This window comes from Balaenoptera musculus, chromosome 6, assembly GCF_009873245.2.
Source record: "Balaenoptera musculus isolate JJ_BM4_2016_0621 chromosome 6, mBalMus1.pri.v3, whole genome shotgun sequence".
Lineage (NCBI taxonomy): Eukaryota > Metazoa > Chordata > Mammalia > Artiodactyla > Balaenopteridae > Balaenoptera > Balaenoptera musculus.
In genome coordinates this window covers 18,372,765-18,397,024 of record NC_045790.1, presented here as the reverse complement: position 1 = coordinate 18,397,024, position 24,260 = coordinate 18,372,765, and the positions used below count along the sequence as shown (strand labels likewise).

At 38.8% G+C, this 24,260-nt stretch overlaps 1 protein-coding gene across 1 annotated transcript in view; it reads right to left on the bottom strand.

The window, feature by feature from the left end:
* Window positions 1–24,260, bottom strand: part of SPIN1 (spindlin 1) — a 65,051-nt gene that overhangs the window by 7,508 nt on the left and 33,283 nt on the right. The window contains exons 3-5 of the mRNA XM_036855069.1: window positions 19,027–19,075; window positions 5,015–5,268; window positions 60–293 (exon numbers count right to left, since the gene is read on the bottom strand). Of these exons, the coding sequence (XP_036710964.1) occupies window positions 60–293; window positions 5,015–5,268; window positions 19,027–19,075 (537 nt within the window). The remainder of the gene's footprint in view (window positions 1–59; window positions 294–5,014; window positions 5,269–19,026; window positions 19,076–24,260) is intronic.

Sequence of the window (24,260 nt, the reverse complement as noted above, 5' to 3'; positions counted from 1 at the left end):
CTCTAAAATTCAAATTCCTTTTGAATTACCAAAAATAAAAGTTGTCAATCTATACTTACTAGAATCGGGCATAATGCGAAGGTCGCCTTCTTTATAATCATCTAAGAGCTGGTACATGTACAAGACAGGATCTTTTTCATAGGTGATGTAAAACCATGTGTTCATTATAGGGGCGCGTGCTAAGACCATTCCCCTCCACTCGTCTTTAGAGCCATCCTCGGTCTCAAACATGTGCTCCACTGCTTTGCCAATCATTGTGTCGGCTAGGTGTGCATCACTGATTCGAGATGTTGCTGGGGACAAAAAAGCAAACAATGGTTTACAGGAAAGAATCTGTTTTTCTTTTTTTTCTGAATTCATCTGTTCTTGGTACTGTACCTAATTAAAACTTTTAGTTGTTTATTCAAGCTATAAAGTGTTTTTTGTTATTGTTTAATAGATAATTATTTTAAATTATGAGATAAATTATAGACTTACAGAAGAGTTCCAAAAATAATATTGTTCCCATGTACCCTTTACCCACCTTGCCTTTTAAATATCTTATATAACCATTGACCATTTATGAAAACCAAGGTATTAACCTACTCAAGGCACAGGTTTTTACTCTTGCCCTTACAATTTATTTTTTACAGTAATCAGAGTGATATTTGTGGCCGTTATACCAGATTGTGTTGGTCGTTTGCTTAAAATACTCCAGCACTTTCCTTTCATAATTTGAATAACGAACTGCTTCTCCAGATCCACAGCCCCTTGGCCATCATCCCCTGCCAGCCCTCTGCCCTCCTGTTCGTCACATACTGCTTGACTGCCTACACCTCAGCAGCATGGGCACCTTTTCCTGGGATACCCTTGGGCTGACTACGGCCCCCACATCCTCGGGGGCTGGCTCTTCCTGAGCAGATGTCTTCCCAGAGGCTTTCCAGGACCACCCGGTGAAAATAGCCCCAACAATCAGTCACCTAACCGAGCTTGATTTCTTAAAGACATTTACCATTCTCTGCAGTTATCTTGTTTTACATGTTTGTTTACTTGCTTTTAGACTGCACAGTGATGAAAGCAAAGGCCTTTCCCATCTTGTTTCCAATACTGTGATCACAGGGGTTCAACATTTGTTGTATAAATTATTTCAGAGGAAAGCAGGTTGTTCTTGATGGCCTGTGTGATTAGGAACACAGGCCTCCCTACTGGTGTATCAATAGCCCTCTGCAGCCCTGCTCTACATTCCTTGAAGACACAGGTGAGAAATCACAAGTTTCATTTTCTTTTTTAATACTGGGAAAATTATGGAGGAACCTACTGATTTTAAGGTTTTTCCATTCCTCGCATTTTAGACAATTATCTTTAAAAAAAAATTAGCGCTTCTATTTTTGTCAAAGTTCAAAGGAACAAAGATTAGAATTTCTTGGTAAAGATACTGCCATCCAATTTTATCAGAAGGACACTGCAAACACATACGGTAGTTTTCTTTGCTTAAGTATGCAATAATTACCAAAAATAACATAGAATTCCCCACTGTGCATGACACTAAAGCAAAATCCCACTAGTTTTCTTCATACCAGAAGTTATCAAACTTTCTCATCTTAGGACTCCTTTACATTCTTAAAAGTTTTTGTACATTTGTTTATATGAATGATAAATATCAGTACCAACTATTTTAGAAATTATAAATGACATATCTAGAAATATTTTTAAATACCTACAGAAACACATTTTTAATGAAAAATATTTTCTAACAAAAAATTAGTAAGAAATGTCTAGCTCTAAAAATGGACAGCTAGAATCTCATATCTGTTTCAGCATTCAATCTGTTGTATGTACTTTTAGTTGGTGTATAAAATCGCAAAGATATGCTGTTGAAAAAATATTTTATTAGTTTTTTCAGATAATTCTAGATATTCTTCTATGATACCACATCAAAACTCAACAAGTGGTAGCTTTCCTTAAAGGTTAATTGCAATGTAGAATCTGAAATCATTATCAATAAACTTGTCACACTATTAAATTAAAATTCATTTGTCTCCAGAATACATAAAGAACGCCTACAACTCTACAACAAACAAAACCAAAAAATCAAGCAACCTGATCAAAAAAGTGGGCAAAGGACTTGAATAGACATTTCTGCAAAAATGACATACGAACGGGCAAAAAGCATATGAAAGATGCTTAACATCACTAATCATCAGAGAAATGCAAATCAAAACCAACAGAAAATAACAAATATTAGTGAGGATGCGGAGAAACTGGAACCCTTGGGCACTGTTGGTGGGACTGTAAAACATTAACACTATGGAAAATATTACGTATGTAGGCTCCTCAGATAATTAAACACAAAATTACCATATGATTCAGAATTCCACTTCTGGTTAAATACCCAAAAGAACTGAAAGAAGGGCTCGAAGAGGTATTTGTATACCCATGTTCACAGCAGCAGTATTCACAATAGCCAAAAGGTAGAAGGAACCCAAGTGTCCAATCATGGATGAATGGGAAAAAAAATGTGGTATACACATGCAATGGAATATTATTCAGCCTTAGAAAGAAAGGAAATCCTATCACGTGCTACAACATGGATGAATCTTGAGGACATTCTGTTAAGGGAAAGAATCTAGTCACAAAAAGACAAATACTACATGATTCTACTTATGATGTATCTAAAGTAATCAAATTCATATAAACAGGATGGTGGCTGCCAGGGGCCAGTGGGAGGCAGAAAAGAGTAGCTGTTGTTTTAATGGGGAAAGAATTACAGATTTGCAAAATGAAAAAGTTCTGGAAACCTATTCCATAACAATGTGAATATACTTAATGCCTCTGAACTGTACACTTAAAAATAATTATGGTAGTAAATTTAATGTTTTGTGTTTTTACCACAACATAAAAAATCTGTCAGTCTTTTGAATGGCTCTTTCACCAAAATATGATTTGGTAACATCATGCATTGCTCATATAGAAAATATTGTATTCAGTGAGTTATGCAGATCTTCCAAATAGTGGGAAACTCCACTGTATAACTGTGAAAGGATGAGAGTGAAAAAGGCAAATTATATCTTAAGATTTTTATGAAAATCAATTTTGACCTCATAAGCCTCCTGAATGGGCCTCTGGGAACCTCAAGGGTCCTCAGACTACACTTTGGGAACTGGTACGCTGTGACATCACCTGCTTTTGGGTTGACTGACTTACTTTCTCTCCACCTTTAGCTTAAGGAAAACAAAACTGTAACTTTAGTCTAATGTACTGCCTGCCTTAAGCAAATTAGGAAAGACCATTTTCTTCCTACATGGAACATAAACGAAGTCCAAATAATTTTTCAGACTAAAATATCATAGGGAATACCATAGTTAACTCCTAATTAAATTAGGCATGTAACATATTGCTGGTTTGCACACAGGCCTTTGGATTTCCTTTTTAAAATTGCTTTTCTGTTTACAAAAGCAATCCATGTCTACTGTTGGAAACAGAGATGGCCCAGAACTAGAAAGAAAAACATTAAGAAACCCTTAAATCCCATCACCAGAGATACTCATATATCTTCGGATATTTTGGTTTAGTCAAATCACTTTTTTATCAAGATAAAAGGTTTCTTCTGTCCTATGATGACAATAGAGCTAACACAGGTCATGTGGCAGAATGCAGTAAATTTCAAGTAAGCTAGCAGCCTTGCCCTTGAAGGGGTCAGAAACTAAAATTCTGGGTCAGAAGAAGAATGTATGATAATTACTGAGCACAAATAATTGATATAAAGGTGTGGATAATACTTTATAAGCCCTGAAAGGAAGATTCTTCAATGTTAATTTCTAATGTGGAAAATGGACTGATGTCAAGGTCAAGAGGAAAGAGGATGTGCCTCACGAGGAAGAATGTGTTCAGCCGAACTTCGACTAAAATGCCAAAGATTTACTATTACATAATTAGTTACCTTTGGTTAAAAATACAAATTTTAAAAAAAAAAATACAAATTTAAAGAAAGATTTCTGTGAAAACTGAACTATATTTATACAGGATGAATAAAGACAGTGTTTGCTATCTAAAGCAAGGATTAAAAAATAACTTGCTGCTCTGGCAAAGTTAACTTGATGAGGAAGCATGTGTTCCAGGGACACAACGGCAAAAACAAAGGGGGAAAGGGGACTAGGTAAGCGTCTTCCCTTGACAATTTGATCCCAAATTTCTATCCTCCAAGTGCAGATCTGCTGAGGCTCTATTTGTAAATATATAGGCTTTTAAGGACAATTCCAAAAGCATAAACCAGATTCAAGCAATAGCAGCATCACTGTAATAATAAGAAAACATTTCAAAGTAAATACTCTGAAGAAAGTAACAATTTGGGTGTATTCTGTTGATCTTAAAAATAAAATCATATTTTATTTTATTCTTAAAAATAAAACCAGTCATTATTATTTAACTGACACCTTATGCCTTAAGGAACCTAAGGTATGCAAGGCGAAACTGATTTGTATGACATTAAAAAAGCCATTCACTTCCCACAAACCTTGTACAAACGAACCCCCAGAATGTAGTAGAATAGAGTTCACATGTTTTGGTTGCTTAAATTTTGGCTGAAGGTACAATTATCACTTACGTAATAATACACAATGATAAAAATTCACTTCACATAAAGATCCTAAAATAAATACATGAAATTTTTCTGAGCTATTATAATCTGATGAAATGAGCACACTGAATATTTGAGCTAATGAGAAATACTCTTACTCACCAGAGTCCAGATAAACAGTGAGCAAAATGTGGGAAATAATCATATTAGAAATTATTAGACTGTCGACTTCTTGGGGAACAATTTTATACATCTTTATATCCTTCACAGTTCCTTGAACTTTGGTTTTAGAACATTTGCTGAGCAGTTTTTGTGGTTTTAGGTGACTGATTTAAATGTGTATCAGAAGTGCTTATGCTCCAATAAAAAAAAAATACCAGTAATGCTAATAATCAAAAGGCATCCATTTCAATAATCATTTTTAAAGCATATAATGCACAAATAGTAAAGAGAACTTACCAACTCTATCAGGGAGGACTTCAAGCGCAGAAACTCTTTCATCTTTATTAAGTTCTAGTCCATAAACACAGTCAAATCCATCGTATTTTATAAGATACAAAGAAGGATTTACAGGCACCTGGTCCAGAACGGTTCCTTTCCACTGGGTGATGGGGCCATTCCCCTCTTTCCACCCATGCTGAATCCTGCAGCCTACGATGTTCCGCCGGGGCTGGGAAACAGGTTTGCTCGGCCCCACACTGCTCCGATGTTTTCTGTATTCACACATATACACACGTAAGGTATCATCTCAAAAGTATGCACTCCTACCAACACAACTACTGCTAGCTCGCACGCTCCCGTCACAGATGGTCCAGTCCTATGCTAGCTGGCGTCGCCACACTCGGGGCTCAGGTGGCTACAGGCAGCCACCTCCCAGTCCCACAGCCATGCAGCGGTGGCTCACAGGTGGGGCCCGTCTCTAGCAACAGAAGCTTCTTGTGCAGCCTAACTGTGGACACGCAGAGAAACACAACTAGTCAATAGCAACTTAGCCTTAAAATTAAGTATCAGTTTTTCAGCTTTCTGAGTTGCCTTTAATTCAATCAACTCACAATTATCCAAATTAATCAAAGAAAGACAAGGGCTGACTACATGAAATAACCGCACATGCATATGGCTTTGTAAAATAGAAATCCATTTCTCATTAATTCAAGAAATTCAATTTCACCCATTCTAATGCCCACATAATTTTGTCCCCACTGGCTTAAACAATAAGAATAAACTAGACATTTAACTTTTTCTTAAACTGGAGTCCAGGCTGGCTTCTACCCATGCATTTATACTATCATTATTTCTCTAGAAAACATAATCTTCAACACTTAAATTTGTAACAAATACTTAATGTAGTATTAAAAATTATTGAAGTAACACCAAACTACATTCTTTCTCAATTACAAACAATTGAAAAATCTACATACAATGTTTACAAATAATACACCTGGCTCTCGATATCAGGGAAAAAAAACTTCATTTCATGTAGAAATCCAGAGACAAGGGACAAGACTTGGCTTGAATGCAAGCTGAAGGCCAAAGCCATGCTGGCACATGGATGCCGCTATATGCCAAGAATGAAAAAATTTAGGGAGCAGAAAAGAACCCACTCCCACACTCTTATGGGCATAAAGCTCTCATCTGGTAAACCACAAATAAAAGTGGTGAACAAATGGCATAAATACAAATAAACTTTTAAAAACAAGTAATTTATTGTAGCCTGTAATATTTAAAACTACAGTTGTACATATTTTAAGTAGACCAGCTTGGTAAACTTAGTGGTTTTGTGAAACAGAGAAACAGGTTACAACAAGATATTAAAGCTGCCTCAAGGAGGCCTAGAATCAGCTGACACAGTCCTTTACCTAAGCAAGATAGGGAACACCGTCTGGGGAACACCTCAGAAGGAAAACTTCTCCAGTTGGACTGTAAAAGGGTTCAAAAGGTTATATGCAGGACCTGAGACCAGAAAACAGTGTGTCTAACCCAGCCCTTAAGTCTCTGCAAACACCCAGCCAAATGGCCTTCCAGGAAAGGCAGAGCCCTGCGCTGAGGACACATACTGAGAATAACATCCTGAGTAGGGTGAGGCCCGTGCATAAAGGAAAGATGAGGTTCAGATGCCTACGGGGTGGGCCCAAAGGAGGCCGATCTCAACAGGTATCACAGGGGAGACTATACAGAGAAACTTGAGTATGCCATGGGAATACTGAAGAGCTCTGCAGCGAGGATAGCTGTCCTGGAATACCCTCACCCCTTCTCATGGGAGAGGACCGTGGTGGCACCAATCGGCAACAGAGGCAAACCCAAAAATATGCCCACAAGGCAGATGGGAATTATCACCTAACATTATGCACATAACAGAGGCCATGAAAGAGGAACTTACATCAAAAACATAAGAGCCCAGATGAGAGACAGCTACACAAGAGAAGATGTGAGAAAAATCAGACACAGTCAAGAAACAAGCAGCAATTTGAAAACTTTTCAAAAATGAAGGAGAAACTAGAGGAACATGGAAGAAATTGACACTATGGGGCATTTAAGGAAAACAGATAATAAAAAAGAGACAGATGGGAACAGATATGAAATTCCAACTTCCATATAACAGAATCACCCAAAAGCTAAAATCGGAGGAACAGAAAGAATACTAAAATAATTCAAGAAAAATATCCAGAAATAAAAGACTTAAATGTACAAACACGCCCCTGGGAAAACTGACCCAGAACTACTGACACTAAGACAGTCTAGTGAAACAAACAAACTTTAAAGAAAATAACATCTCGTGGGCATCCAAGCAAAAGAACTGCATCATGTGTAAGGAAAAGATAATCACATGTGTAAGGAAAAGAAAATCACACAGTGACACCGTGTGCCACCAGATAACCGAGTGACAAACTTAAGGTTCTCAGGAAAGAAAATGTGAGACGAGGGTTTTACAGGCAGCCAAGAATTCTATACTGACCTCCAAGTAAAAGTACACAGATAAAACTGTGTGAACACATAAGAACGCGGGGAATACTGTTCTCACAAATGCTTCCTGGAGAAGTTAACAGTTGGCCATCCATATCCATGGGTTCCACATCCTCAGATTCAACCAAACGTGGATAGAAAAATTCCAAAAAGCAAAACTTGAATTTGCCACACGCAGGCAACAATTTACCTATCATTTACATTATATTTACAACCATTTACATAGTATTTATACTGTATTAGGTATTATGAGTAATCTAGAGATGATTTGAAGTATATGGGAGGATTTATGTGGGTTATGTGCAAATACTATGCCATTTTATATAGGGGACTTGAGCATCCATGGATTTTGGTATGGTGTGAAAGGTCCTGGAACCAATCCCCCTCGGACACCAAGGGACGACTGTATAGGACCGAGTTTCAGATAATCAGGAATGCCTGGGGGACTTCCCTGGTGGTCCACTGGCTAAAACTCCGTGCTTCCAATGCAGCAGGCCGGGGTTCGATCCCTGCTCAGGGAATTAGATCCCACATGCCACACCTAAAGATCCCACGTGCTGCAACTAAGACCTGCTGCAGCCAAATAAATAAATAAATAAATAAATATTAAGGGGGTAAAAAGGAAAGAACACTTAGAAAAGTTTCAGCACAGAGCTGATAGTAAGCAATGAATATCTCTTACTACAGAACAAACACAGGGACAAGAGAAATAGAGTAGTATTTAACTATTACCTGCTCTGAAAATAGAGTTCACACCACTCTGAAAAAGAGTAGGAAAGAAGAATACGTAAAAGTATAAGAAGCTCACTAAACAAAAGAATATTACTTGGAACAAAGTACCTGATATTAAATGGAGAGAGAAAGGAGAAAAGCAAGAGCTGAATTCAATATTGTACATAGCAAGGAACCAATCTATATAAGCTAAAATAAATGAATTAATAAGATTAATTTCAGAAGACTTCAGTATAAAACTTAGTGAAGAGGAAAAAAACTTGATAACATATTATCGAGTCTGTAACTTGTAACTACTACTAACACTCAAACCCGAAAGAAAGTGAACCTCAAGACCTTTTCATAATCCCTGAAAATGTGCCACTACATCCAACTGGCCCTCTGTAGGGATATGGCTGGTGAAGGTGATTACATTCCTCCTTTAGAATACAAGAATCTTTTCTAGCATTACGTTTTTCTTCAAATAGACAATTACCTATCTTCTTTTGATCTTTAGGCAAAAGTCCTTGTGATTCATCCTGTGTACAGGATCAGGCTTTCTTCACAGCAAAGGCAGAGGTTGGTTCCCAAAACTCACTGAAGAAAGAATTCAGTCATATGCACCATTTTGTAATTCACACAGACATTCCATTATTACTACCAAAATTATAAGCAAATTCAGCATCTTCACCAGTGTGACGGTTAATTTTAATGTGTCAGGTTGGCTGGGCCACAGTATTCAGGTATCTAAGTCAAGCATTAGATGTTTTCTGTGAAGGTATTTTTCTACATGAAACTAAAACGTAAATCAACAGACTGCCTTCCATAACATAGTTGGGCCTCATCCAATCAGTTAAAGGTATTAAGAAAGAGTGTTCGCCCCACACAAAGAGGCAATTCTACCTTCAGACTCGAGCGGCAACATCAGCTCTTCCCTGGATCTCCAGTCTCTCTATGCACGCACCACTGGTGCTGTTTCTCTGGAAAACACTGACTACAACAGAAAAGGTTCCATCCTAGATTCAGAGGCATGAAATTTTCTACTACCATGATTCTCAACAAAACCAATATAAACTTAGCCATTGACAGCAGAAAAGGGCAACTGGAAGACTCAGAGCAGTGATTTTCTAGTTCAGTCACTAATCCTTTCTATACTCATTAGTGGCATTCTTCTGGAACCGCAATTGCTTCTGAAGAGGGAGACGCTTGACGCTTTCTAATCACATTTCAGAACAAGCAGTTTTTATCCTGGTCACTTCCAGTGGTAGTACACAAGGCTCTCCTCCATCTTCTGAACAACACAAGGGACTCAAATCTAGCCAGCAAGCATCCCTATTCAAAGAGGCTCCTATATCCTTTAATTCTGAAGAAACACAATCCCTCCTTTTTGCATGGATTTTATTTCCTTTTCTTAAAGGGAATTTTAATCATTAACTTTTTAAAATATTTATTTATTTATTTATTTATTTATTTTTGGCTGCGTTGGGTCTTTGTTGCTGCTGCTGCGCGGGCTTTCTCTTCTTGCGGTGAGCGGGAGCTGCTCTTCGTTGCAGTGCACGGGCTTCTCACTGTGGTGGCTTCTCTTGCTGCAGAGCACGGGCTCTAGGCACACGGGCTGCAGTAGTTGTGGCACGCAGGCTCAGTAGTTGTGGCTCAGGGACCCTAGAGCGCAGGCTCAGTAGTTGTGGCGCACAGGCTTAGTTGTTCCGCGGCATGTGGGATCTTCCCAGACCAGGGCTCGAATCCATGTCCCCTGCATTGGCAGGCGGGTTCTTAACCACTGCCCCACCAGGGAAGCCCTTAATCATTAACTTTTGCTGTGGTAAATAATATGCTTGGTCTATTCTAACATTTTGCTTTGTGTTTCTGTTTGCAATGCTTTGTCTCATTTCCTCACCCCTTTCTTCCTTTATCTATACAGCTAGGATGAACAAGGTTTCTTTGCACCAAATAAAGCTTCTAATGGAAGCTGTAGGAATCTATAGATCTTATTTCTAGACTTAACAGCAATTACTTCTAACTTCCTAAACATCCTATTTAAATTCCCTGACAGTCCAGTGGTTAGGACTCCATGCTTTCACTGCCGAGGGCGCAGGTTCGATGCCTGGTTGGGAAGCCTCCCGCAAGCTGCATGGCTCAGCCAAAAAAAAAAAAAAAAATCCTATTTAAGCTTACAATTTTCTATTAAAATCTACAATTAATCAAAACCTATACTTTTCCTTCCCTGGTCCAAGCAAGACTAAAAATAACAAAAAAATTCTTAGTAAAAGAAGGAAAGAATTTTAAAAACAAACACCTTAGCACCTAGTAACCCCTTCCTGGCCACTTTCACCACACTGCTGAAATTTAGTCTTTTGTTCCAAACTGTTATTTATCTTGCTACTATCTTAAAAATAATTTTTAAAGAACATTTCCTTATTTAGAAGTAAACAAGAGGATTTTTGCTGCCTTCTGCAACATTTATTTTTTTCTCATGTACTGGGTTGGCCAGAGAGTTCGTTCGGGTTTTCCCGTAAACCTGAACTTTTTGGCCAACCCAATATATTTGGTCTTTCTGGACATGTCCTCTGGTAAGTCAGATAGGGTTAACAAATGCAAACTCCAAATTCTTGCAAGCCTCAAAATATTATTTTGTTCTCATCCTTGACTTGCCTAGGTATACAAGGCAGGCTCAAATTCCCTTTCCCCTCAGTACCTTTATTGCAAAAAGGTATTTTCATTGTCTTCTACCTTCCAGAGTTAAGAGATACCAGATGCCAATCTGATCCTTGCTCCTTTGAGGGTAACCCATCTTCCTCTTCAAATTGCTTTTAGAATTTTGTTACTGGATTCTGAAATGTTACCAGGACTTGTGACATATGTTTCTAATTATCCCTCACTAGCACTTGGTCAATCTCTTGAATTAGGTAAAACAGGCTTGAATTTCAGTCTATCTATTGAATACCTTACATAATATTTTTAATTTCTATGAACTGATTATTTCTTTATCTTGAATGATTTTTCTTTTTAATGAACACAACTTCTGATATCTGAGGATAATTTTCACTTTTCCTGATTCCTTATGAACTTCTGGGTTTAGCCTTGTCTTTGTTGAGTCTGTTGCCGTCTGAGTGGCAGCTTTCTTAACACTTGCAGATTCCTGGTTAGCTGCCCTGTTCCATGTATGACTTTCTTTGGTGCTATATAAGTGTTCCTCAGGTGCCTGATGATTCTTAGTGTTCATATTTCAGATGCAAGGAAAGATTAAGTGGTATCTGTAGCTGAGATGTATTTCTTCAGGCCAAGTCAGGGTCCCTGGCGTCTGAGTATTAAGTACAGGTTCTGATAAAGCAGCCAGGACCCAGGGAATTGTGGAGCAGCCGAGACTGAGTAGCAACTTCAAGTCAGGGGAGGTAAGGTGAGCATCTACTGCTTAATGCAGCTGGTTTCTCACCCATAATGATTCAGACGACTGCAGCCAGCCTTTGCTCTCCCTGACCTGAACAGATTCTAGGGGTCTAGTTTGAACATTTAACTTTTTCAACTTTTTGGAGGTCTTCCTTTGCAGCTGAAAGTGGTTGGGAGTTCCTTGGCTTAGCTTAGTTTTTATATAAATCTATTCCCATCTGATGTATACCTTGCAGAGATTTCTCAGTGTTCTGGTCTGCTGGTAGGATGATCTTTCTACACCAATAACAAAAACTGCAAATTTAATGCAAATTACAATGAAGTACTATTTTCTAACTGCTTACAGAATAAATACAACCCTCCTAGTGAACAATCTGGCAATCCACTGTCCCAGTAATTCCATGTCTAGGAATTTATCAAAAGAAAACAGTGGACAAGCACAAAGCTACAGCTACAGTGATGTTCTGAGCAGTGTTCATACCAGGGAAAACTGGAAATAAAAAAATGTTCAATAGGTCTCACTGATTCAATAAGTAATAGTGTATCTATATGATGAAATAACTACATAGCTATTAAAATCACAGAAAAAACATGACATTTTATTCCTTGGCTTGTAGACACATCACTCCAATCTCTGTCTTCACATAGCCTTTTCCCCTATAAGTCTGTGTCCAAATTTTCTTCTTATAAAGACACCAGTCATTGAATTGGGGGACCTCCGTAATCCAGTATGACCTCATCCTAACTTGACCACATCTGCAAAGACCCTATATCCAAATAAGATTACAGTCAGTTTCCAGGTGGACATGATTTTTGGAGGACATTATTCAACTCAGTACATACATACCTCAGAGTCGTTGCAAGGAATAAATGAAATAATGTTTCCAAAGCACTTAGTACTGTGCATGGCAGGGCACACAGTAGGACACACAATTATCCATACAGATAAGCAGAAAAAATCTTTTAAAACATACGTTAAATTATTAACAGGTGAAATCTCTGGATGATGGCATTAAAAATAAGTTGTCTTCCTCTGAATTTACCTGTGTTTTCAAATTTTTCTATGACTTAAGTATTTTACTTTCATTGGCAGATAAAACACAATTTTTAATTACTCTTAAATTAATGCAATGGATGTTCTAATTCTGCAAGAAACTATATATAAAAACAGATTTATACATATTAGTGTTATCAATTCCAAATTTTATTTGTTGCCTTTTTTTACATCATTTCACTAGTTCTAAAAGAAGAATTAAAGGACATCTAATATAGATACCATTTCTGCCCAATTTATTTAATAAACAACTTAATTTGATTGAAAGGAGGAGGTAAAAAAGAATGAATGGATGGGACTTCCCTGGTGGTCCAGTGGTTGGGACTCTGTGCTTCCACTGCAGGGGGAACGTGTTTGATCGCTGGTGGGGAAACTAGGATCTCACATGCCGCGTGGCGCGGCCAAAAAAAAAAAGATGGATGCTTCAATGAATACTAAAGACAAAAAGAGTAATTAGAACAATATACTACTTTTTAAAATCATTAGTCAAGCTTTCCAATTACTGAACCTTGAATGCCTAAACTGCTCAAATACCCTTGCAGCGGAAGTTTACAAAGAAGAATGTTTTAAAATATTTTTAAACATATGTTAAAATATTAAATATTATTTAATATTAAGAGTGTAGAAATATATGTTTTTGATAAACTGATTTAAGCTCTTCCAACTATAGCATCTACTAGAAGACAAGGTTTAGAACTTCCCTAAATAACAAGAAATATACTAAGAGTATCTAATATTGGGCAAAATGTTGATAATTATTGAAGCTGGATGATAGGAATTCGGGATTTATTATATACTACTTTATTTTTGTGTGTATTTGAAATTTTCCATACTAGAAAAGTTAAAAATTATATATTAAACAAACTCTAACATTTTACTTTAATTTCTAATCGCTAATTCAGATTCAAAAATCAGTAAGAAAAAGTTTAAGGGGGGACTTCCCTGGTGACGCAGTGGTTAAGAATCCGCCTGCGAATGCAGGTGACGTGGGTTCGAGCCCTGGTCCACAAAGATCCCACATGCCGCGGAGCAACTAAGCCTGTGCAACGCAACTACTGAGCCTGTGCTCTAGAGCCCGCGAGCCACAACTACTGAAGCCCGCGCACCCAGAGCCCATGCTCTGCAACAAGAGAGGCCACTGCAATGAGAAGCCCGCACACCACAACAAAGAGTAGTCCCCGCTCGTCTCAACTTAGAGAGAGCCCACGCGCAGCAACAAAGACCCAACGCAGCCAAAAATAAATAAATAATTATATATGTATAAAAAAAACTTTAATAAAAATTAAAGCTTACTTACATGAGTTGAAATAGTATATATAAAAGCAAACAATAAGAACATGTCGGATTACCGGAAGAAGATATAAAAAGAACACAAACACACTTGTGTCATCTCTAGACAGTTCAATCTAAGAACAGTACAGGGAATTCCCTGGTGGTCCAGTGGTTAGGACTCCTCGCTTCCACTGCTGAGGGCCCGGGGTTCAATCCCTGGTTGGAGAATTAAGATCCCGCAAGCCACACAGCATGGCCAAAAAAAAAAATTTTTTTTAATAAATAAATAAATAAATAAGAGCAGTACAAATAAGGATGTGAGATTAATGATTTAAAGCAACGGCCTTTTAAAATTTAAAATAACAGCTCCTTGAATATGGTGATTTTGTTTTATGTTCTCCCTGGATACATTATTTTTAACAGTCCTTAGTCTCTGGTATTTTCCTTGGAAAAAAAGTCTAAAATGTTCTTAACTATCATTTACTAGGTACTCAATAAATAAACAGCAATACTGTAAACAAATACCAAGACACTTCATTCAACTGAGGATATATGGAATTACATAGCCAAGGGCAAATAAAAAGCTGCATCGAGTCAAGATCCAAAACAATTCAAGGATAAAAGCAGAGAAACAAGAATTAAACATCTATAATCACTTTCCTTGTTTCTTATCTCCAGAAGCTATAAATGGTTTTCTTGTAGTTTCAATGGGAGAAAATGGTGACCAAGTACACAGCATCCAATCATCCTTCATTGCTGTAATTTTGTGTACTCATTTCCAAACAACTTGACTTAGTTATCTAATGTGCTTTAAGATATCAGCTCTGATAATGGTCTAGGCCAGTGCTTCTCAAACTTTGGCATGCATCGAATCACCTAGAGAGCTTTTGAAAAGAGATACCCAAGCCCTGCCCCAGAGACTCTGGGCTCCATTCCGCAGGTCTGGAGAGGGACCAAAGACTTTCTAACAAGCTTCCAAGTGCTACTGCTGCTGGCACCATACCTTTGGTAGTAGAGCTGATCCAGAACAAATACTAATTTCTATCCACCCATGTGCCCAAAAAAGATAAACTGAGAGTGCAGAAAACATTTCTGTACTTTGCTCAATACTTTAAATAAGTTCTCAAAGTACCATTCTAATTATTTGGTAATCAAGAAAAGAATTCCTGAGAACAAACTAGTGGTCACCAATAGGGGAAGGGAAGGGGGAGGGGAAAAATAAGGATAGGAGATTAGGAGGTACAAACTACTATGCATAAAATAAATAAACTACAAGGATATATTGTACAGCACAGGGAATATAGCCAATATTTTATAATAACTATAAATGGAGTATAATCATTAAAAATTGTGAATCACTATGTTGTACACCTAAAGCTTACATAATATAAATCAACTATACCCCAATTAAAAAAAAAATCTGTTTTAAGACCTTTCATCTTTTATCTAGACTCCCTTATTGACTTAAGTTGACTACTGTTTCTCATCAGTAAATATCTTACTTTTATAGTCAATATTTAAAGGCACCATACTTCTTCAAGTTAATTTTTCAACTATTACAATTCTACTATGGACCAGTAAATGACTGCCACACACCACGTACTTTGGTGTATGAATTAATAACTGACCTCTTTCCTTATTCTATTTCGTATTGTAAGATAAAAGCAGTTTCCTTACTCTGTGTTCCAGCAGATTTCAAAAGAAACTATTAAGGCAAAATAATTATCTTTCTGCAAAATGCATACCAGCAAGTCGAGAGAGAAAAAACTGCTTCTCTAGTACTTGTTGCTTGATAAAAGTTCTACAGCTGATACGGTCATTCCCAGCTTAAATTGGCAATATAAAAACAAGATGGAGAAAGTCAAGTTTTCCATCCAAATCACTATGGGTTTTTCATTATTTCGTCTACACACTGTACACCCTGAGGATATCAGAGATGTCCATGGCAAACATCCAAATGCCTCAAGGGTTTTCCAAAGCACTAGTCACTTTCACTGGTGTTAATAACAGTTACTGGCAAATTGATTAAAAAGTATTACATATTTGACCAATTTAAGATTGTCAATACCATGGATCATTTAGATGCTTGCTCCAACTGTTATCTAGTCTGTGTGTTTAGGACAGAAATAATATATTTTTCAGATATGAGACAACAAAACACACAGTTCAGGAAATAGAATGTGGTAGTTAACATAGGCTTTAGAATCAGACTGTCCTATTTCTGAATCCTAGCTCAGTCACTTCGTATATGTATGACCTCAGACAAGTTACTTAATCTCTCTGTGCACAGAAGGATTCATGGTCCCTACCTGACAGGGATGCCATGAACACTAAACGAGACTACACCAGGGACACGAGGAGGAGGAGCACAGTGACAGTTTTGGTTGGTGACTAGTATTGGTATCTTATAAAATGAAAGGAAAACATTCCCTGGAAATCCTCAACTTAGCATGTAACAGCTCCTGATCCATTTTCTAAATGTACATTAGTAGGAAATACACCAAAGCCCAGTCATACCTTCCAGCAGTACCCTGAAATGTAAATCTATCCACTATTCCAATTAGGAAGAAAAGAGTCAGATTTACATTTGAAAACTAAAACAAAGAATCACTGTAGGGCTTCCCTGGTGGCGCAGTGGTTGAGAATCTGCCTGCCAATGCAGGGGACACAGGTTCGAGCCCTGGTCTGGGAAGATCCCACATGCCGCGGAGCAACTAGGCCCGTGAGCCACAACTACTGAGCCTGCGCATCTGGAGCCTGTGCTCCGCAGCGGGAGAAGCCACGATAGTGAGAGGCCCGCGCACCGCGATGAAGAGTGGCCCCCACTTGCCACAACTAGAGAAAGCCCTCGCACAGAAGCGAAGACCCAACACAGCCAAAAATAAAAAAAAATAAAAAAAAAAAAAGAATCACTGTAGCTAAATTCACCTTACATGTCCCCCAACTACACTTCCCTTCAAGATGTAACTTCAGTGCAGATTTCCCAAACAACCTCCTGGGAAGCCAGGAAAGGCTTGTCCACCAGCCTGTCCCCCAAACACACCAAGGACCCTAGCCCGCAAGAAGTACAAAAGTTTGTTTCTATTTACTTTAAAAAATGAGAACAAGACTCAGCTACACAACGTTTCTGGGTGCAGAGGCACTGCTCCAAGCACTTCAGAACCGATTACCCGAATCCCCTAGCACCCACGGGGACAGGAGGTGCCGTTCTCAGGACGGTGGCTCTGCCAGCATTTGTCTCCTGGGCGTTCCTGTGACTCTCTCTCAAGCAAGCAGAGGCATCTGCGTGTGGAGTTATTATTGCTCAGTCCCCCTGTACCAACACGGGAAGCGAGAGGAGGCATGACCACAGGTCAGTGGCTGCACATGAGGAGTCCCGAGTGCCTTACTTTCTGGAGAGCCACAATGGGGGCAGGCAAGGAGAGTGAGGCTCCAGTTCTGCTTTCCTGTATTTGTTTGCTATAAACACTTCATCTAGAAAGCATTCTATGATAAAAAGCTGAAAACCTCATTGTTCTAGTCCAACACCATGACTTTACATGAGTTAAGCAGAGCACCAGGCACATAAGGGAACTTCGTAAGGCCCACAGCTGAGCCAGTGGGCCTTCCCACTCCAAGGCCAGCCTCTCCACCAGCCATTACTCCCACTCACCCCTCCAAGGACAACTATTAACACCTTTCATTTGTGAAATGTGGAGACTTTTGTTTCAGTTTTTTTCCATCCCACCCATCTTGAAATTTGCACTGAGATTAGAAAAAATAGGAAAATCATAACTTTTCTTCTCATTTCAACGTCTCCCTTTTAATATGTTCAAAACGTCTACTCTTTAAGTGAGACAAGCACATCTCATATTAAAGCACTAGATCAAGTTCCCTGCATCATGCAACATACAGGGTGAGAAACCCTTTTAGCTGTACACATATGAACTTCAAAAATTGAACAGGTAGGTATTCAAGCCTTGTGTTTTAGGGGAAAAAAGATGAACAGTTCTGGTTTTGCAAAGTTAATGTGTAATTTACTTTCATTTCCCACTGTATTTAAGTTTCTTTTCATTACCTTCTATTTGTGCCAAGAGGTGGTTTACCATTTATGGTAATGATATGATAATGAGTGGAGATATATTACATAAATTATCAGATTACTGAATATGGCAGAAGATGTGAAGGTGATGGGCAAATAAATGAAATTTGAGAAACGCTTTATCAAACCTCAGGACTTGCCTTATCTTCATATTTTTACTTTCCAAGCCATTTCTTAAACTGAATATCACAAATATTTACATTACATATACAAGTATTCATTTAAATAGAGGCATGTTTAATCACCAACAATTACTGAAAGGCACCTTTATTCATCCAGACCTTCCACGAAAGCCCAGAGGACTCACACTCTTTGACCACTACAGTGCGGTGACCAAGAGGAGCAAGCATTTCAATATAAGTAATTCGAAAATAATTGCTATAGGAAGAGTCTTAGGAGGTGCTAGGGTCAAGGAGAGTCTTCCATATTTAACAATCCATGATTAAGACTCATACAATCATAACTGATTTGTTAGAGAGGGTTCCATGGTGAAGTAGCCGTCACCACTGCACAGTAGTGGATACTGTGGATACTTGTAAAATCTATTAAATAAAATACAGTACCAGTGGATATTGTTATTTAAGATAGTATCTCAATTTTCTTTTTGGACTAACTACATGACACACAAAAGAAGATTTCAGGGAGGAAAAAAGTTGCTTCTATTCTCTAGTACCTATAGAATTTAGGATTTATAACACATTTGTCACTTAAAATTATCTTTCAACATACATATGCTTTCTCTAAATTACAAGCTCCTCATTCATTTGAAAATCTTCTAAAGAAGTGAGTGTGCCTGGCAGAGTGCTAGCCAGGTCCTCAAGGCACAGGCACAGGGATTAGGTAGCACACCACTACTCGGCGTGCAGCAAGGCTATGTGTGACGCTGGCTGCTCTGAGGCAAGACCTGCTCATACAGGGACAGGGCCTCACACAGATGACCTCATATCTCATGTAAACAAAGACCACAATTTGCTATCTAAAAAGGCAAGTTTCAGGATTGCTTACTTGTGGGATGTCCGTTTCTTCATCATGCTTGCAGATACACCAGCATGGCCTAAAAGAGAAGTGAGTATGAGTCAACGAAAACTGAATAAAAAATAGTTCAAACTCAGGAAAAAGTTAACTTATGAAAAACTGCTATATAAAGTATGAAATTAAAATAAACCACAAGGGAATTCCCTGGTGGCCTATGGTTAGGACTCTGCGTTTTCACTGCCGAGGGTCCAGGTTCGATACCTGTTTGGGGAACTAGGATCCCACAAACCATGAGGCGTGGCCAAAAAAACCCACAAACAGCCAACGTGTAACAAAACCATTTGTTTACTTATCTTTTAAATAGGAGCTATAAGGGATTCTGGGAAGATGAAATGACAGGGACAGCAGTTTATCTCCCTAAATCGGCCATAAAACACAAAACCAAAATCACATGGACAAAAACTACAACAAAAAATGACAATCCTAGTCATAAAGTACTAAAAGGTACAGAACTTGTCTTCCTGCCACAAACAACTACAAAATGGGACAAGAGATATGACACACCTGGATCCAAACATCAGGACAACAGGCAGCAGAGGACTATGGAACCAGGGAGCAGAAAACCCACGCAGGGGCCCCCACACCAACCAAGTGCATCCTGACAACGACTTGTGGATGATGGTTCATGAAGGGGAGACCAAGAACACTGTGGTTCTGCTACACTGAGAGTCAGATGGGAGTTGCGGATCTGAGTGCTGGCAAGGAGAGAGATCTCAGAGGGAGCTCCAAACATCTGGCAGGGGAGGGGTGGTCTTAAGTCTGGCTAGATATTAACCTGCAAAGGCATGAGAGTTGTTCAAAGTCCATCTAGCCACCTCTTTGAACACACAGGGCAGTCAGTAAAAACCATAAAAAGATAATCCCTTAACCAGAAGGATGAAGTAGCCCTAAGAATAAAAGCTGCTATAGACCCATCCTAGCACCTGCTTGCCAAAACAAACTCCAATATTCATTAAAGGACATCAATAAAACCCAGTGCTCCACAACACACTTCAAATGTCCAACACCCCAACTAAAATTATTAGACCTGTGGAAAAGCGGCAGACTGTAACCCCATAACCAAGCGGGTTACTACCAAAACGATGTAATTAGCAGGCAAAGATGTTAAAAGAACTATTAACAACTATGCTCAAATAGCTAAAGGAAGACATAAACACTTAAAATAGAAAAATGGGGGTGGGGTGGGGAAAAGAGAATAAATAAATGAAACTGGTGAAAAATACATGATCCAAAATGAAAGAAAAAACAAAATCACTGGATATGATTAATAGCAGATTAGACCCCACAGATAAAAAGACCAGTGAATGTGAGACATTGCAGTACAACATATCTAAAATGGAACACAAAGGAAAAAACTGGGGGAAACAAACAGCCTCAGTGACTTGTAGGACAATATCAACTAGCCCAACATAAAGGAAATGCACTCCATGAAAGAGAGGACCGAGGGGTGAAGGAAGAAAAAGTCTGACAAAAATAATGGCAGAAAGTTTTCCAGATGTGTAAGTACATAACCATGGAGCCAAAGTAAGATAAAGACAAAGGAAAAAACCACACCAAGGCACATCCTAATCAAATTTCTGAAAACCAATGACAAATAAAATATTTTAAGCAGACAAAGAATAAACACACCTTAAATTTAGGGAAACAGAAAATACTGGCTCCAGATTTGTTGTCAGAAACAATGTAAGCAGAAAACAGTGGAATAAATCTTTAAGGTGCTGCTAAGATAAACAAAATAACCTACCTGTGGATTCAGAATACTATAGGTAGCAAAAATCTTTCCAACCCCAACAATATTGATAATTTCATTAAACATAATCTAAGTGAATCAATTAAGAGACCATATAAAGAAGGAAGAGATGATTATTAACATCAGACAAAGTAACTTCAGGACAAAGTTATCAGGGATCGAAAAGGACATTCCGAAATGATGAAAGGATCAATCAAGAAGCCATACCAGGGAGTTCCCTGGTGGTCCAGTGGTTAGGACTCCAAGATCTCACTGCCGAGGGTCTGGGTTCAATCCCTGGTGGGGGAACGAAGACTCCACAAGCTGTGAGGGTGCGGCCAAAAAAACAAAACAAAACAAAACAAAACAAAAAAAGGGAAGCCATAACAATCTTAAATGTATATGAACCTAATTATAGAATACTGAAATATATGGGCTTCCCTGGTGATGCAACGGTTAAGAATCCACCTGCCAATGCAGAGGTCACAGGTTCGATCCCTGGTCCGGGAAGATCCCACATGCCACGGAGCAACTAAGCTCATGTGCCACAACTACTGAGCCTGTACTCTTGAGCCCACGTGCTGCAACTACTGAAGCCTGTGCACCTAGAGCCCGTGCTCCACAAGAGAAGCCACCATGAGAAGCCCGTGTACCACAACAAAGAGTATCCCCCACTCTTTGCAACTAGAGAAAGCCTGCGCACAGCAACGAAGACCTAACGTAGCCAAAAATAAATAAATAAATGAATAAAGAATACTGAAATATATAAAGCAAAAACTGACAGAAGTGACAAGGAAAAGTGACATAATTATATTTAAAAATATGAACGCTTCTCAGTAATTAATATAACAAGTGGCTAGGAATATCAGAAAGGATATAAAAGACCTGAACATCACAAACAGCCAACTAGGCTTAGCTGACATTTACAGAACGCCAATCCAATACTGCCAAAATAAAGATCTTTTCTAAGTTCACACGGGACATTAACCCAGATACACCATATGCTACTCAGAATACAAACCCTCAATACACTTAAAGTAACGTGAAATCATACAAAGTATGTCCTCTAACTATATCAGAATCAAGTCAGAAATAAATAACAAGGTATTTGGAAACACCCCAGTATTTGCAAATTAAACAACAATCTTCTAAAACGTCATGGTTCAAACACAAAATCACAATGAAAATTCAAATATTTTGAATAAAAATATGAAAATGAAAACAACCTATCAATATCTGCGGAATGATGCAAAAGCATGCTTACCATATTGATCAAAATTCACGCTAAGTAACAAGATCCAACTGGGTGGAGGAAGAAGGCTTCTGGGTTTTCTGCAAAGTTCTCTCTCCTTGGCCTTACATTAAGACATGCAATTTTTAGACATAAATTTCTGTACTTACATAACATTTACAACTCTAAGACGTTAAATGAAAAAGGAGATATATGGTCAATTGGTCTGTGTGAGATTGTCCATTCTACTTCGTAGATAAAAACAGCGAGACATTACCCCGATTGCTTAGACAGCCATTTTCCCCCACTTTCGCCTCGCGTGCTTATATACACTGTATGAAGTGGGCAGCTCATAGATGAAGATAAGACACAGACTGAACAGAGAGCAAATCTACCCAGAGCATCCCTGCAACATCCCTAGGCTTACAGTAGATGAGTATAACGATATAAAAAATGCAAAAGTAGACGTGAAAATACAGGATTCGATCAAGATCTACTGGAATTGTACCTGGTGTCAGGATCCCTTCCCTTCCCTTCCACACTAACTATACAAGGAAAGGGCAGCTGACCTTAGCATTTGGTACGCCCCTGGCCTAACACCCACGCCGCTCCCTGAATCCTAGACACTTAACAGGCCCCAGACATCGCCACACTCCCCACAAAGCTGACTTTCCCATTTAGATGAGGACCATGACAAAAACAATCTTCTGATCACTCAAGAAAAGGTAAGTTGTTCGTAATTAATCCTTAATTCTTAAGTATGAATGGACAATGATCAATAGTCAAACAAAACAAAAAAAAACAAACAAAAAACCCAGTGGTATGAGAAAGATAAAAATAAGCATCACTGTTTGTAGTTCCAAGACCTACGAAGATTAAATAAAAGAACTGGTATCCTCAGGAAAACTGAAGATACTACAGTCATAAAATGGGAACAAGTGGCTATAAAAAGGGACAACAAGAGCTCTTGAAAATTAAAATAAATGAAGAGAGAGAACTTTCCATTTCCAGTCTGGCATGTTAGGAGCTTGGAAGTTATCACTCTGTCCTAACAAGGGCTGAACAAGCTGAAAAATCAACAACTCTTCTTAGATTGGTGAGAGAAGTGAGGTTACAAGGAATCACTGTCCCCAAAACTGGAAACACAGACAAGCAGATACAGAGAATCACAATTCATGGTAGCAGAATCCTCTGCAGGAACCAGTACCTGGGTAGGAAAACCTGAAAGGCAATTGACCAACTGCTAGAGGCTTGGTGTGGACAAGTCTGAAAAATAAAAACTCCAGGGGACCTAGTCATGGGAAGGAAGGGGCTCCACATTTTTGTAAGTTTTACCTCCAGAAGCACCATCATGTTCTCACAGTGAAGAGCAGAGAAAAACCCCCATTTGCTTTCAGCAGAGGGAAGGGAGAAGCACCCCTTTTGAAATACACCCAAGTATTCTGTTCTTACCAAGGTCTGCCCTTGAGAGAAACTATTTTATTGGAGCCTTACTGTATCAGGGCCTAAGTGACCAGAGGGAAGGGAAATACCCAACTCCAACTCTCTAGCTGTCCCCTGGTGTGACAGGAGTTTCAAGGCTCAGCCCCCTAGCCACCCTGTAGGACACAAGAGGGGAGGAAACTGAGAAGCACAAGTGAAGGTCACAGCCCGGTGAGGCAGACTCCCTGAAGACTAAAACGTCATCACAGAACTACATAGTGTATCTCTCCCTCCCACACCACACCACCATATCACTTAAGGCTCATTTACCAGAGCTCCTTTTACCCAGAATATCATGTCTGGCTTTCATCAAAAACTGTGAGGCACAGTTTGAAAAGACAGAGCAAATACCAGAATCAGACTCAGATATGGCAGTGATGCTGGAATTATCCAACTGAGAACTTAAAATAACTATGAATAACATGCCAAGGGCTCTGTGTGGCTGAACCACACTGACTCTTCTTTGTCAGCTCCATCTTAGGCCCACAGTCCCACCCCCTCCCCTTTCTGCGTGACTGAGCTTTAGCTTACTCACAAGAAATGCACCCAAAGCAGGTTAAGTTTCCTATCAACTTTTACCCTTGCCTTCACCTGATATGAAAACTGGGAGAATATCTTTTGCTGATGCAGATGGTTAGTGGACATGAGACCCCTGAGGCGGGGAGGAAAAACCCCAGTCCCATCTGTGTGGGTGTGCTTCTCCCTTAGTAATCAGATTCCATTTTTAGCTTTGGCTCCTTTAAATCCCCCTATACTCCTTTT